Raw genomic sequence first — 15,045 nt, 5'->3', positions numbered from 1 at the left:
ACGTCAGAGGTATTCAGGCCAATCACAACGTACAGATTAGCTGGCCAATCTGGGACGCAGAACTTTTCAAATCCATGCGTTTCAGGAAAAGAGTGAAATCAGGAGCTACAAAAATGTACAGTATTTGGAAAATAATGTATTTTTAACCATAAACCACACAAACACATTTTATTATACCAAATACACAAAATAACGTTGTTTTAAGCAATGAAATGGTGCACTTTTATATTGACTTAGTAAGGTCACGATAAAGATCGAAGTCAATGGCTCAAAATCTAATTATGAGATTAAAAGCATCAAAGTAAAATTTAAGACTTTAGCCAGGATTAAGCCGTGCTAATAATATTTATTTCTGCGTTTGTCTTCACAGGTGAATGTATTTGGTTTCGGTGCGGACAGCCGGGGAAACTGGCACCATTATTGGGAGCAAAACCGCTATTCTGGAGAGTTTCGTAAAACAGGTGTCCACGACGCAGACTACGAAGCCCAGATCATCGACAAGCTGACCAAGGCTGGCAAGATCTCTGTGTTTCCTGGAAAGTGAATCTGGGCACCATGTGCAAAGACATTCCCCTACCGATAAACAAAACCACCCATTATCAACCTGACACACTTTCTGTGCCTGTTAACAGTGATCGAGAAGTAACGTCTCGTGATTTTATCACCATTCTTGGATGTCCTGACTGGATAGGATTCTGGGCAGCACCCCCTTCCCACAATGTGGTGGTTTTGAGAGGCGATGCTTTAAACTGTGCTGTTCTTTGCAGGCCTACCTCAACCAGGATAAGGAACTTGTCTTGCGAACAATGTCTAAATTTCCTTACCACTACAGGGCATGTAGGGAAAATGTGCTGGGAATGGAAAAACTTGTATTTATGAGATTTGTTGAATGCTGATGATGCAGGAATTTAAATGTGAATCAGCCGGTCCAACATGTTCTTGATGGGTTAAACCAACAGTAGTATCCATAATATACTCTAGTAGTACTCCGTGATTCATTACAACTTAAAGCTTGGACACTGTGGATCGTTCACTATGGTATATAGCGCTCTGCGTCAGTTACATTTTGTACGTCACCAGGCGCATGTGGTTGCGTGAAAGTTTACACGTTCGTACTGTAAAAGCAAGCTTTTTTGTTTTATCATATATTTTAAGGCTTGAGTGTTTATAAAGCATTCTTGCCATGAATCAATGTGTGCAATCCATGTATTTTCATTTAGATGTTTTTGCAAATGCAAGAGAGAGGAAAATGAGAGAGGAAGGCAGCCTATTTTAAATAGCAGGAGTTTAAGTGAACTGAATCCATTGACGCAGTCCATTGTGAATATTGTGTATAAACTCGGAGCGACATTCATCAAGCTGTGGTAAAGGTTTTAGAGGTGCATAGAGTTTAAATATTGATCTTCAGCCAACCACCATCTTAAAACAAATGTAACCATGTTTATATGCTGCCATCAAGGGTTTAGTGATGGAAATGAAATAAAGTCCAAATGCCAAAATCATTGGATGTTGAAAAGTGGAACATCAGTAACTTTGATCAACATGCTAGCGGTGTTTATTGTAAAAATTCACCATCAAAGTATTTTTTGGCATTTCTGCACTAAGGTTTTGGCTTCTCTTGTATAATTTATTACCTTTATAAGTGTTAAAGACAGTATGAAGAGTAAGCAGAATGAGCTTTCTGCTTTGGCCCAGTCCTTATTTTTTCACCTTCAGGTGCACTAGTTTTTTCAAATGCAGACATATCAGCTATTTCGGTGTGTAAATGCTCACACACACAAACACACATGCTTGCGTGCCTTGTCCTTGGTTTTGGACACCATCTCGTTCCAGAGCACAGCTAACCTCAAACTGGTGTTTCTTTCTCCTTTAGTCGTCTTATGAGCATTTATTGACATACATTCACACAAATCTGGGCTTTAAAATAGGGCACCCACCAGCTGTTCTCCATCCACACGTGCTCTGGAAACATTCACAGCTTTTCCTCACCCTCTCATCCGTTTTACTTTGCGCTAAGCCGAGTGCCGTGCCTTTGCCATCAGATGTCTCTCGTTGATTTAAAAGCTACCTACTTGTGTTTGCCGTCGCTTCTGGAGTCTCATTAAAGATGTTAAAACAGACCTGTGGCACATGATGGGCCTGATAGCCTTTTGATTTTTATAAGCTGTCGATGTAATTGTCTTTTTGCCTATATATATATACTGGATAATGGTGATATGTGCACCTGTAGTGGCTTTATTATATTGAAGCCTAAGGGATTACTTCACAGTAAAATATTCTAGTATTACAAATGTATAGCATAACTGCCCTCTGATATAAACACCCTCAGAAAAAGGTACAGAGGTTTTCACTGGGACGGTACCTTTTAAAAATGTCATGTGTACCTCTTATGGTACCAATATGCACATTTTAAGTACAATAGTGTACATTTTGAAAAGGTCCCAATGACAACTTTCCTTTTCTTTCTGATTGTGTAGCATATTCCTTGGGAATATTGAGAGCCGTTTGTCGCCAAAGAGTTTTATCCTATTAATACGGTTTTAGGCATTTATGTATTAATCAGAAAATTTGAGGAAAGCAAAATAAGCTGGATTTTGAAGTTTTTTTTTAGATATTATTATTTTTTGAATTACAAGGATATCTTAACCAGTATTGACTAATTACAGATAGTTCTAGTTAGCTGATGCAGTGCCACAAGATAACCATACCTAGTTTAATATTTAGGAAAATCTTGAACAATTAATTTAGGGATTAAACTTTCTGAAAACCTTTCACCCAGTCCTTGTATGATAATGAGAATTAAGAGGTTTTTGTAGTTTTGAATACTTTGTGGGATTAGAGGAATGTATTTTAGAGATGTTAAATATTAAATGAATGCAAACTTTAATGCTTCATTTTTCTGCTGCTCTTTATTTTCGCTAATCTGAAACCTTCAGCATCCAGAGAGTGAAAATTTCTTTTACATGTAAAATTGGAGACAAAATTGACAGGATTTTCATAAAATGGCAGTGAAGGGTACAAACATGTCCTATTTGAGTCCACTATCAATCTTGAACCTATTTTGTTTGCGATAAATCCTTCAATCTGACTCCTTCAACACAGACTGTACATATCCTCACTGTGCCACTGTGTTTGCTCTCATTAATGTCACATTCGTGTTGATTATAGTGACGTTTGGGTCTGTGTTCTTTTCACATCCTCAGTCTCTGTGTAATTATGAACTGTTTTTAATCTTTATTCTACTGTACTTAATAAACTGTAAAAGGTTTGTCCCGTTGTGTGACTTCTTGACTGTTTTAAAGGGGACATATCATGAAATCTGACTTTTTCGATGTTTATGTGCTATAATTGGGTCCCCAGTGCTTCTATAATATAAAATGTGAAAAAGATCAACCCAGTAAGTTAGTTTTGTAAACTATTCTCTGCAAGCATGTGAATTAAATTTGGCTCCCCTGTGATGTCAGAAGGGGAAAATACCGCCCCTTAATCAGCACGATCCAACCACAGCACTGCCATTTAGTGCAGAGACAGCTCGTTTGCATTTTAAAGGTATAGTTCGGCCAAAAATGATATTAAACCCATGATTTACTCACCCCCAAGCTGTCCGAGTTGCATATGTCCAATGTTTTTCAGACTGACACATTTTCGGATATTTTAGAAAATGTTTTAGACCTTTCAGTTGATTAAATGTAATGTTACGGGGTCCACGACCTTCAAGTCCAAAAGAAGTGCGTCCATCCTTCACAAATTAAATCCAAACTGCTCCAGGATGATAAACAAAGGTCTTCTGAGGGTAATCCGTGCGGTGTTGTTGTAGAAATATCCATATTTAAAACTTTATTAACGTAAATAAATACCTTCCGGTAGCGCCGCCATCTTAGTCGCGTCCGCATTCAGGATGAGAGCGTACGCAGCTTACAGAGGTTACTCTGCTGCTGCTCTGTGCCCCCGCCCTCCGAATTTGTCATACGTCACTAAGAAAAGTGCGTACACTACGCTAATACTTTCTCCTGAATACAGAGGAGTCTAAGATGGCGGCGCTACCGGAAGGTATTTATTTACGTTAATAAAGTTTTAAATATGGATATTTCTACAACAACGCCGCGCGGATTACCCTCAGAAGACCTTTGTTTATCATCCCGGAGGCGTTTGGATTTATTTTGTGAAGGATGGATGCACTTTTTTTATCAACTGAAAGATCTAAAACATTTTCTAAAATATCCGAAAATGTGTTTGTCTGAAAAACGACGGACAGCTTGGGGGTGAGTAAATCATGGGTTTAATATAATTTTTGGCCGAACTATCCCTTTAAAGGACACATTACGTTTCACAGGACAATGACTAAACAACTCATTTGACACCACTGATTTTTATTACCGTTAGCAAGTTATACATATATATCATGTGACAGGTGACTGATGGCTCATTTTTCCATTACAGAGATTAGAAGTGCTAGCAAAACACATTAATGTTGTTTGTGATTAAGTTTCACAAGCATTTGTTTGCTTGAACCATTACAACATCCCCCCTGACCGAGACGGATCTCCATAATGCTAAGAACTGTCATGGAAAATGTTATGATAAAAGAGAATGACAATTATTTTCCCCTTCATATTTTCATACAAAGACAAGACTGGTAATGAAACAGCTTTTACCTAGCAGCAAAGTATTTAACATTGTTAATCTAAATGTATTAGAAAAGCATGCATAGCCCCTGTGTGTGTAGCATCAGAGACTGGACAGTTGGATTGATCAAATATTACACAAGTGTTCCCCAGTTGCAGTTCTTCAATGAATAGAGGGGGCATTCATTATTTCCCTTCCTATCCATAATTTACAATTGACACATTTCTGTACAGTTTTCACATTTTCCAACCTAAAATGTCCAGTTTGACCATTCAGTAAGCAGAACTAGAAGAAGATTTGACACCTATATCGCTCATTAATTTTCACCTAGTTTGAGTCGGGCGAACTCGTTGGCAAGTTGCAGAGCCTCTTGTATGCAGTTTGTGTTTCTTCCTGTAGCCTGAGCGGACATATCTTTACCACCGCCTTTTCCATCCAGCAGAGGGCACACTTCCTGGACCCACTCATTGGCCTTGAGGCCACGTTTTGCCACATCCTGCAAACGTATATAACAGTTGACTAATTGGACTACACTCTTAGTGATTTTCTGTTGAATAATGCTTACGTATGTAGAATCTGTCTGGCATCATTAAAGTTAAAATACAGCAACTCTTTGAATCAGTTTACCTGGGGAACTTGGCACAAGCAGATAATTTTGCCCGCTTCGTTGTCCACAGCAAAAAGCATAGCAGCAGTCTGAGGAGAATTTGTCTTCAACAGTTTCAAAGACTCGTTCAACGCCTATAAAAGGGACAATTACAAAATTACATTCACTTCTACATACTCATGATTTAAAAACAGCAAGTGGGACAGTTACCTTTGCGGATGCTCCAGTCTCCATCTCCATGACGATCAGAGGTTGGTTTGGGTTGCTGTCAATGATCTCTTTTGTTTTGTCCAGGACCTACAATTAATCATGTGCTTAAATTAGACTTTCCAATAATCTCTCACTGCGTCCAAAATTGTGTACTGTGACATACTGAATTAGATGTATGTCCCTTGGCCTATGATGTAATCAGTACCACAACCATAATTTATTTATGCATTGTTAAACAAGTACAATTAAAAATCACAAGGAGTACATTTCATGGTACCCAAATCTCTCAAAGAGCGAACCGGTTTATTGATTTCCGCTATTCTCATTGAATTTGGTGGCGACTCGATTTGCATGGCTTGACAGGATAGCCGGATACTGTTTTTTTAATACTACTTGCCTCGCATACTAATTTTCGCCTACTAAATAGAATAGAAGTAGACAATTTCGGACACAGTGTCTGTTATATTAACCATTCCATCATGTCTAGGCCTCTTACCCTTTTCTGTACATCAGCCTTGCTGGCACGGTCCAGATCATCCATGATCTTCTTTAGACCCTTTAGAGATTCCCTCATCTCATCTTTTCGCCACTGAGAGATCACAGCAGTGCCCAGCGACTGAATACAAGCAAACACACAGGGTACAAACGTAAAAGTGTGTATATTAGCAGTTTACATGCATTTGATTTGGGAAGGCACAAGCAGATTGAGTTAACTATAGATCTCACCTCCGTCATATCAGCAATCTCCTTCTGAACATCTTTATTGGGGACGGTCTGAGCTTTAACTTTCTCTGCCATGGCATCCAGGCTCACTTTCAAGGCATCAGCTTTCCTCTGAGCCTGTCAAAAGATGCCACTTTCTTAATGCTTAAAGTTTAAAGAGTCAACACAATGAAAAAATAACCTGGAAATGAGAGCGTATTTGTGTTAGCCCCACCCCCTCCGAACCTTCTGAGCCTCTGCTCCAGTCACTGCCACAATTCTCCTGATTCCTTTAGCGATGGCCTCTTCCGAAACGATCACAAACGGCCCAGCATGACTTGAGTTCTGCAAATGCCTATGGTGAGATCAAATGAGAGAGCCATTAAACTAGTGAGGTAAGCCCATTTGTGCTACATTTGAAGTTTAGAGTCTAATGTTCATACGTTCCACCGCAGAACTCGATGGAGGTGATGGAGCCCGCAGGGCTGTTCGGGTCGGCCAGCAGCTCCTCCACAGGGACACCGATAGAAACCACTCTGACTGGATCAGGGTACGTCTCATCAAACACAGCCCGCAGACCCTGGATGGCTTTAGCGGCTGCAAGAGGAGCATCCAGAGCATAGACTGCCTGGAGGAACATACACAGAGATGTTACTCAGCATGTGAAAGAAGAACTAAAGTAGTGGCAGAACAAGAACTTTGAAACTAAATAAAAAGCTTTCACACATTTATAAAGTTCTGTTTTGACTGCCTTGAAAGTGAAAGGTAATACATTTAAAAAGGACACTCCACTTTTTTTGAAAATAGGCTAATTTTCCAGCTCCCCTAGAGTTAAGAATTTGATTTTTACTGTTTTGGAATCCATTCAGCCAAATTTCGGGGCTGGCATAATCCGTTGAATCTGATTAGTCCATTAGCATCGTTGAAAGTAACCAAGGGGACTGCGCCATGTTACGGCAGCAACTTCCTTGATTATTACGCCAGAATGAGAGTATAATCCCTAGACATATCGGCCTAGAAAATCGCAACTTTTAATTTTCAGTCAGTCTTAGTACACAATGTAACTACAGAAAAGTCAAGTTTTAAATAGGAAAAATATCCAAACTCTTTCGTTATTTTTGAGGGCGATGCTGATGGTCCAATTAGATTCAATGGATTGTGCTAAGCTATGCTAAAAGTGGTACAGCCAGACCCAGAGATCGGCTGAATGGATTCCAAATCGGTAAAAATCAAATGTTTAACTCTAGGGGAGTTGTAAAATGAGCATATTTTCAAAAAAAGTGGAGTGTCCCTTTAACTTTTTTAAGTATAGTTTGAAAGTCTGTTAATGTCTGACCTTGGCATCACGAATCGTAGCACAGGCGATCTCCTCTGTGCGCTTCACTTCATCCGTGCTCATAGCTCCTTTGGCGGTGAAATCAAACCGCAGTCGGTCTGAAGCAACCAGAGAGCCTCGCTGATCTGCCTCACCCAGCACTGAACGCAAGGCAAAGTTAAGGATGTGTGTGGCGGTGTGATTACTCATGATCGGCCTACGACGAGCCTGAAGAACAGAGAGGCATTATGTTTCATGAGGTGTAAGATTTTGCTATTAATGTCTTTTACTGGAAACATTACCATGTCACACCAGATTGTGACTTGTCCACTTAATTCACATACAAATTGTGTCTCGTACCTCATCCACATGAAGCGTTAGGCGATCTCCAACCTTTAGTGACCCATACACTGTACCAATATGCAGGACATATCCTCCTCTCACTTGAGTATTCTTTACTGTGAACTCCATCCTCTGTAACACCAAACCAAAACGTGACAAATCAGAATTAAGCAACTAATCAGAGGAAATCAAATTCTTCGCAAAACTATCGCCTCTTACGTCCTCAGCAGAGTCATTCTCTCGAAGCATGTAACCTTCATCGAAGCTCTGTCCACCTTGCTCAGCATAGAATGAGGTTTGATCGAGCAGCACTCCGCACTCTTGTCCTGTGGTCACCTCGTCGACGAATGCACGCTCCCTTCTTAAAGCCAACACTGTGCCCACAACCCGTTTAAAATCTGAGAGATATTTATATACACACATCAGCCATAAAGACACAAGCCTACATAAACAACAACAACAAACGTGTGGAAGCAAATTTTACCATAGTTGCCGTTATCATCTGAAGTGTAGCGATACTTGGGGCTGTCATCTGTGGCAGCCATACCCTTGTTTCTCAGCTCTTCGATGGCGTAGATGTCCAACATGATGTGGTCCACATCACCAGACCCTTTTCCCTGAGACCTTATCTGCGTGCATAGGTAAAAAAAATTATTAGACCAATGATATGATACAAAACTTTGTTAGCCTCCTCTTTACAAATATTGAAAATAAAGCAAAAGACTTCCTACCTGAGCAGCTTTCTTCTCTTCCTCAAAGGCCTGGATGTCCACCCCCATCCCCCTCTCTTCAGCGATCAGGGCAGTGAGGTCCAGAGGAAAACCATAGGTGTCATATAGCAGCCAGGCTGTGTCACCTACAAAACAATTGCAACACCTAAGTTAGATACAAGATTCTCTTATCTATTATGGTGTTAAGGCTGTGCAGGTACTAATGGCGATGGTATTTTGTGATGTGCACACCACTGAGGGCGCTGCACATTCTGACAACCTTCAAAGCCCTTACTCTTAGTAATGGTTCATCCTTTACCTGGGATGGTCTTGCTGTCTCCCAGACTCTGAATCTTCCGGTCCAATATGCGACGTCCCCTGCTAAGGGTTTTGAGGAACTGTGCCTCTTCCTCATTGATGATATCCTTCACCATATCTGGATCTTTCCTCAACTCAGGAAAAGCATCACCCTGTAGAGGAAATCATTTAATTGCATGATGCGACAAGATAAAAACTCAACTAATGCAAGTATATTTACATGCTGCCACTTTGAATCACTGAAAAGGTGTCTTGTGTCTTAAAGCTATAGGTCTTACCAGTGACTCAACCACCACGTCTACGAGGGAGGCAAAGAAGCCCCTCTGTGCACCAAGCTTCTCATGAGAGTATCGCACTGCACGACGCAAAATCCTCCTTAATACATAGCTACCAAAACAGAGCCACATAAAAATGTGTTACATATACATTCACAATATGTTGAGCACACAGTAAACCATTACACAACCATCTTACCCTCTGCCTGTGTTGTCAGGTCTGCCACCATCAGACAAAGCAATAGTTATTGTGCGGGCATGATCGGCCAGGACACGGTACGCCATGTCAATACCATCTGTATCTTCTGCGCCAACCTTTCCTGTGTATTGGCGGGCACCTGTGCCCTAAGATTCAAGAACATTGAAGTAAAAAAACAGATCTATGGGCAAATAGCACTTTAAAGTTTCTCTAATATTGTTCCCATACCTTCTGAATGGCCTCGAAATAAGGAACGAAAAGGTCAGTGTCGTAGTTAGACATTTTGTTTTGCAGTACAGACACCAAGCGCTCCAGTCCCATGCCTGTGTCAATACTCTTCTTAGGCAGAGGCTTTAGGACGGTCTCTGACTCCCTGCATTGTAAAAAGCAAGTCATATGATCATATTCCTGTCAATATTGGTGTAAGAATGTAAAAGTGGCTGCATTGTTTACCCATGTGGTAAAGATAAGCCATTATTTACCTGTTAAATTGGATGAACACCAAGTTCCAGATTTCAAGCACATTGGGGTCATCCATGTTGACCAGATGGGATGCATCTCTGCCTCCAATACGGTCATAGTGAATCTCGCTGCATGGTCCACAAGGACCGGTGTCACCCATCTCCCAGAAATTATCCTTCATACTGCCCGGCAGAATACGACACTCCTCCATTCTGAGATGAAGTCAAGCAAGAAACAATTTATAATTTCATGGGATATTAATAATTTATTACATTATGCCAGTGGTGGCCGGTGACTTCTTTTTTCGAGGGCGCTTGCTGCAAAGTTCGTCATAACGTATGTAGCCCGTCATGTGTGTGGTTCGTAATTTCAAAATATGTGTTCTGCGCTTCGAGTGATCCCCGTACATCACGTGTCTTGTCAAAATAACTGCCTGTTGCATATGCGTGTAAAGGGTTTATGATAAAAGAGACACTCGCGTTTGCCAGATACTAACATAATCTCATGTGTAATCAGAGTTTACTGTTAAGGGAGTGTCTTGCGTGTATGTTGTGAACGTGAGAGTCTCTTTTATCATAAACGTTTTTTATGCGTGTGCAGCAGGCACTTATTTTAACAAAACATGTGATGCACATGGTTCACATGACGCAACAAAAACATATTTTGAAAACACAAGCAACACACATGACACTCCGAGCAATCATTTTGAATTTGCGCCAGTCGGATGAGCAGTCACGAGCCACCACTGCATTATGCTTTGAACTGATTTTTTACTAACCCCAAGTCCAGCCAGATCTGCTTGCACTCCAAGTCAGGCTCCAGGTCTGCATCAGCATTACCACCAAAATAAGTCACATAGAGTCGTTCAATAGGAATGCCGAGCTCTTTGGTCAGCAGATTCAGTGCCATCTCGCAAGCCAGGTGCTAGAAACAAAGTATCCGAAATTAGCAGTTTCATTTATTCAGTTTCAACACGCACCACAATTGTAAACCATAAACCTGCTCTTCTCTCCATCTCTTACCTTAAAATAGTCTCCAAAAGACCAAGAGCCCAACATCTCAAAGAAGGTGTGATGGTACACGTCTTTGCCAACATCATCCAAGTCGTTGTGTTTGCCACCAGCACGAATACACTTTTGTGTATTGGCAGCACGGCGAAGTTTGGCCATGGGGTGGGATGGGTCAATGGTGTTCAGGAAGATGGGCTTGAACTACAAAAAGAACGGAGGTGAAATCATTTTTTCAAATTATTTATGTTCTTAAAATCAATCATTTTATGTAACTATGCTCAAAATCCATTACCTGGTTCATGCCGGCGTTGGCGAACAGGAGAGTGGGATCATCCAGTGGAATGGTGGCTGACGAGTGGACATACTGGTGCTCATGACGTTTGAAGAAGTCGATGAACTTCTCACGGATCTGAGCGGCAGTCAGTGAAGAGTCCATGGTGGTTGTGTTTTTCTTAGGGGACTAGAGAGGTAAACACATATACAGGAATGAGAAACCAGTTTCATCAAATCATGGGTGGAGTAAGCATGCAAATGCTTTGTGATTTTGTTTTAGACACCTGTACAGCACACCCTACGTTTCACTTTGTATGCTCTCTAAGGCTTAAGCCATGCAAGTTCTTATTAGTGTGGAAGCAACGCTTGCCAACCCGCCAATTAAAGTCTTTACAAGTGAACAATAACTGATCCGCATAACATGGGCAGGACACATCATCGCATGACTCTTTCTTTAGTGGGATAAAATGTGGATATAGATGTAAAATACCCTTTACTACTAAAACCACATTTATTTACATTTATGCATTTGGCAGAGCAGACGCTTTTATCCGAAAATGAACGTGTACATTGACGTGTGTTTCCTGGGGTTTGAACCCCAGATCTTTGGATGGAGGATTAAAGCATGAAAACATTCAGCAGGCGGAGCTAGTCCACAGCAAACCACCAAAATCCCTCAAGTTACTACGACACCACCCACACTTTATACCCAGGACATTTTCCAAATCACAACATCCAGCATAATCATTCAACCCATGCATCTTCTTGCAGTGGTTTAAACAACACCAACATCTGCTCACTATTCAGAACGCCAAGATTTTCCAATGCACTACAATTTCCTAAACAGGCAACTGCATTGTCATTGAAAGATCCACTACAGTAGTACAGTACACAATTATACACTGTATAATGAAGGAACATCAATGTTAGTCAAGTGAACAAACCAGCAGACCAAGTCCAGCACACACAGTAGGTTCACCTGACAACAGAAGAAAGCTTTTGCACAGAAAAAAGCGAGATGAAGAGCCATAGATAACAATGCTCTATGCTCCTAGAAAAGGTAAAGATGATTAAGAGAAGTTATTCGCATCATGATGATTTAAATACCTGGAAGACTTAATTGGCATACATTAAGAATAAAAAAAATAAAAGAGGAAACGTGAGCATAATAATAAACGAAAGGTAAAACAATATGCGCATACTGTAGTCTTTCTTGCTGTTTCATTAGTTCATGACAGGCAACCCCATTGATCTCAGTGTGATGCAGGCTAGTGCTTTCTTACATCATCACAAGAAATCATTCCTATTATGAATTTCTAAATTACTACAGAGTATTACATGTTTGATCCTGTTATTAAATTCACATAACTTATAAAGTTTGGGAAATGATCCCGTTTAAAGGTTTTATTTAACAATAGCTTGCTTCCCTAAACACGAGACGAGCCTCGAGACGAGGCTAATCTGACAACCTAGACGTTCTCTCTGAAACCTCGTGCAATTTTAGGCTAAAAGCTTCGTGATATAATCAGCTAATGTGTATAACACAGTTTTAGTAAATACAAAGTAACGAAACAAATACAAAGGTTGTGTAACTTACGAATATTAAGCTTTTAGCTGCTTCAGTAACCAGCCACACTACGTCCCCACGCCGGTTGAAACCAAAAGAGGGTAGAAGTCCCGCCCACAACATTCATGATTGGTCGATGAACAGGGACGGTACGCTTTACGTAAATTCTATTGGTTTAGGATGCTGTCAGTAAAGACAAAGAGGCGCCTGGATATGTCAATGCACAGTGAAAGAAACTGGATGATGCAACGATAAAGTAACAGTAGGTTAATATTTATATTTTTGTTATATTTGTAACAATTTAGTTTCATAGCTGACGTTATTTTGGACCTGGTTTATCTTTCCTTTAGATTCTTACAAAATGAGATAGTTATCAAATATGTATTAAAATTAATATTTTTGAATGTATAATGCAATATGCTTTAAAATTTTGATATTATTTGTTATTTAGCAAAAAAAAATATTTCTAGTAAACTCATTTAGACTACAAAAATCATAAAAGTGTAGTTCGTCTATGAAGATTATCTTGTTGGACAAAACCTGTCATAAACAAAAAAACTTTTGTTCAACCCAGAGCTTATTTTTGCGCGAATCCAAAAGTCTATGGAGAAATGAATGGGCTTTTTAGCGAGTGAACCAGTGTCCCGGCCGGCGCTACCTATAAGCAGAGTAGGCAAATGCCTAGGGCCTCAAGCTTGGAGGGGGCCTCCATAATTGCTAAATCCATGTGCGCTAGTCCGACAATAACTACTTACAGCAATAAATAAAGTTTTACAGTGAGTTTGACTTTATGTGGCGCAGCCACAAGAACCAGAGGCAGATGACATCAAAGTAACGCGAGAACAAATGATAAGCAGACTCCTCTGTATGATTTCGATTTGCTCTCGCGGTCCTTTGATATCATCCACTTGTCGGTTCTTGCAGCGCCGCATGAAGTTAAAGAAACTTAGATGCCATATTGATGAACAGCATTCAGATCTCTGCAACTGACCGACTGAATGGGGCTATCACGTCCTTTGTTTTCTGCTTCACAAAAGCGGCATGCAAAGACAGTTCAGCAAATGATGCAGGTATTTTGTAATAATGCATTTCAAAAATAAACTTGGCTTTGTTCTGTGTATCAATGTAATTTTAGGACAGATCAAACGCTGCAGACTCTGTTTAGACACTTCGAATGTGCACGATAGAATCGCGTGGGGAGCTGACTATCAAAATAGTCAAGTTAAAAAAGTTTGTATTTAAAGTCAAACAGCAAACAAAACTGCCATTACCTACAGTAAACTGTCTGTACATCTTGTAAGTCTTCCACACTTTATTTTAGTTTTTAAATCATGAAAACATGATGCATATTTATTGAGAAAAAAAAAATAAGGAATCTGTTTAACTTCCAGTGGCAGCTGATTTGTATGGATAATTTAGGTATAAAAAGGTATTGAAATACATATATATCCATAGTCTAATAGATAACTTTATACCGTATATTGGTTCAGTAAGAAGGGAATTCCTCTTCAAACCCAGCTAAAATAAAAAACAATAAAAGTTTTCTAGGATGTGTTGTTTACAGTTAGGATTTTTGCAGTGTAGTGTTGTCTTCTTAAGCAAAACTGTTATCCCAAAAAGGTGGTGTTTTAAATAAATGACTGCATCCACAACAACAACAAATTTGACCTGCCTTAAAATGTTTAAAACATGTGGTTTTGCATAATTTCTAATTAAATTTGAACATACTGGTATATTTAATCAATTTGTTAACTTGATAAAACAGAAAAGTAATGGGGAAAACATGTTTAATCACTGTAGTGCTTAAATGATTTCTTACAGGGTAGAAAAACACTTTCTTAGATTATTCTAAAAATTAGAGGGGTGTGAGGGGCCTCCAACATAAATTTTGCCTAGGGCCTCCAAATACCTAGAACCGGCCATGCCGCTTACTTCGGGGGTTGGCCTACAAAAATACGTCATTCCTGCGGTATTCTATACATCATTTTCTATCTTACATAAAAAACAATAAATAGAATGTAGTAAAATGTTGCATTCAATATTGTGTGTAGTATTTTAAAGTTTGCAGTAAGCATTACCTTACAGCAGATGGCGATAAAATGCTATTTTACACACACTCCCATACTCTAATTTAAATGGGAAAATAGTGCAACTACTGAAAAATCTGCCTGTCATAAATGTCACCTGCTTTCCTAGTAAAGCAGCTATCATAGAGATATTTATAAGTTATACTTTATCCTTCTAGAAGGTGCCCACTTTCTCTTATAAATACTAGTGGAAATAAAAAGGGGGCATTTGCAAACTTATTTTTATTTTGGCCTTATGCCTTGAGAGACAGTGTATATGTTCATACAGAAAAAAAATTACAAAATAACTTTGTCATATTTGCATTGGTCATCGTAACATTAAAAGCTACAAACATAAAAAAG

General features: G+C 39.6%; 2 protein-coding genes across 5 annotated transcripts in view; one reads left to right on the top strand and one right to left on the bottom strand.

Moving 5' to 3' along the window:
• Window positions 1–3,268, top strand: part of st3gal2 (ST3 beta-galactoside alpha-2,3-sialyltransferase 2) — a 28,759-nt gene extending 25,491 nt beyond the window's left edge. For all 3 annotated transcript variants that reach the window (XM_065278962.2, XM_065278963.2, XM_073815758.1), the window contains one exon: window positions 371–3,268. In XM_065278962.2, the coding sequence (XP_065135034.2) occupies window positions 371–544 (174 nt within the window). In that variant the 3' untranslated portion in view covers window positions 545–3,268. The remainder of the gene's footprint in view (window positions 1–370) is intronic.
• A 1,085-nt stretch (window positions 3,269–4,353) lies between these two features.
• Window positions 4,354–12,723, bottom strand: aars1 (alanyl-tRNA synthetase 1). 2 transcript variants are annotated; one of them, XM_065278967.2, is made up of 22 exons: window positions 12,647–12,723; window positions 12,029–12,100; window positions 11,069–11,236; window positions 10,789–10,977; window positions 10,545–10,690; window positions 9,787–9,978; window positions 9,533–9,677; window positions 9,305–9,450; window positions 9,109–9,217; window positions 8,832–8,982; window positions 8,534–8,658; window positions 8,287–8,431; window positions 8,022–8,200; window positions 7,821–7,934; window positions 7,482–7,688; window positions 6,589–6,773; window positions 6,392–6,500; window positions 6,170–6,283; window positions 5,940–6,059; window positions 5,444–5,530; window positions 5,254–5,367; window positions 4,354–5,122 (listed from the first exon to the last, which is right to left on the bottom strand). In XM_065278967.2, exons 2-22 carry the CDS (start codon window positions 12,077–12,079, stop codon window positions 4,943–4,945), a joined length of 2,976 nt encoding a protein of 991 aa, XP_065135039.2. In that variant the 5' UTR covers window positions 12,080–12,100; window positions 12,647–12,723; the 3' UTR covers window positions 4,354–4,942. The 2 variants fall into 2 exon arrangements, with proteins under 2 accessions (XP_065135039.2, XP_065139355.1); XM_065283283.1 differs by lacking the exon at window positions 12,029–12,100 and having other exon boundaries at window positions 12,647–12,719.
• Between the last annotated feature and the right edge of the window lie 2,322 nt (window positions 12,724–15,045).

The sequence above is a fragment of the Paramisgurnus dabryanus genome, chromosome 9 (genome assembly GCF_030506205.2).
Source record: "Paramisgurnus dabryanus chromosome 9, PD_genome_1.1, whole genome shotgun sequence".
Taxonomy (NCBI): Eukaryota; Metazoa; Chordata; class Actinopteri; order Cypriniformes; family Cobitidae; genus Paramisgurnus; species Paramisgurnus dabryanus.
Note: the sequence above shows the minus strand (reverse complement) of the source record. Positions and strands in the feature narration are given on the sequence as shown.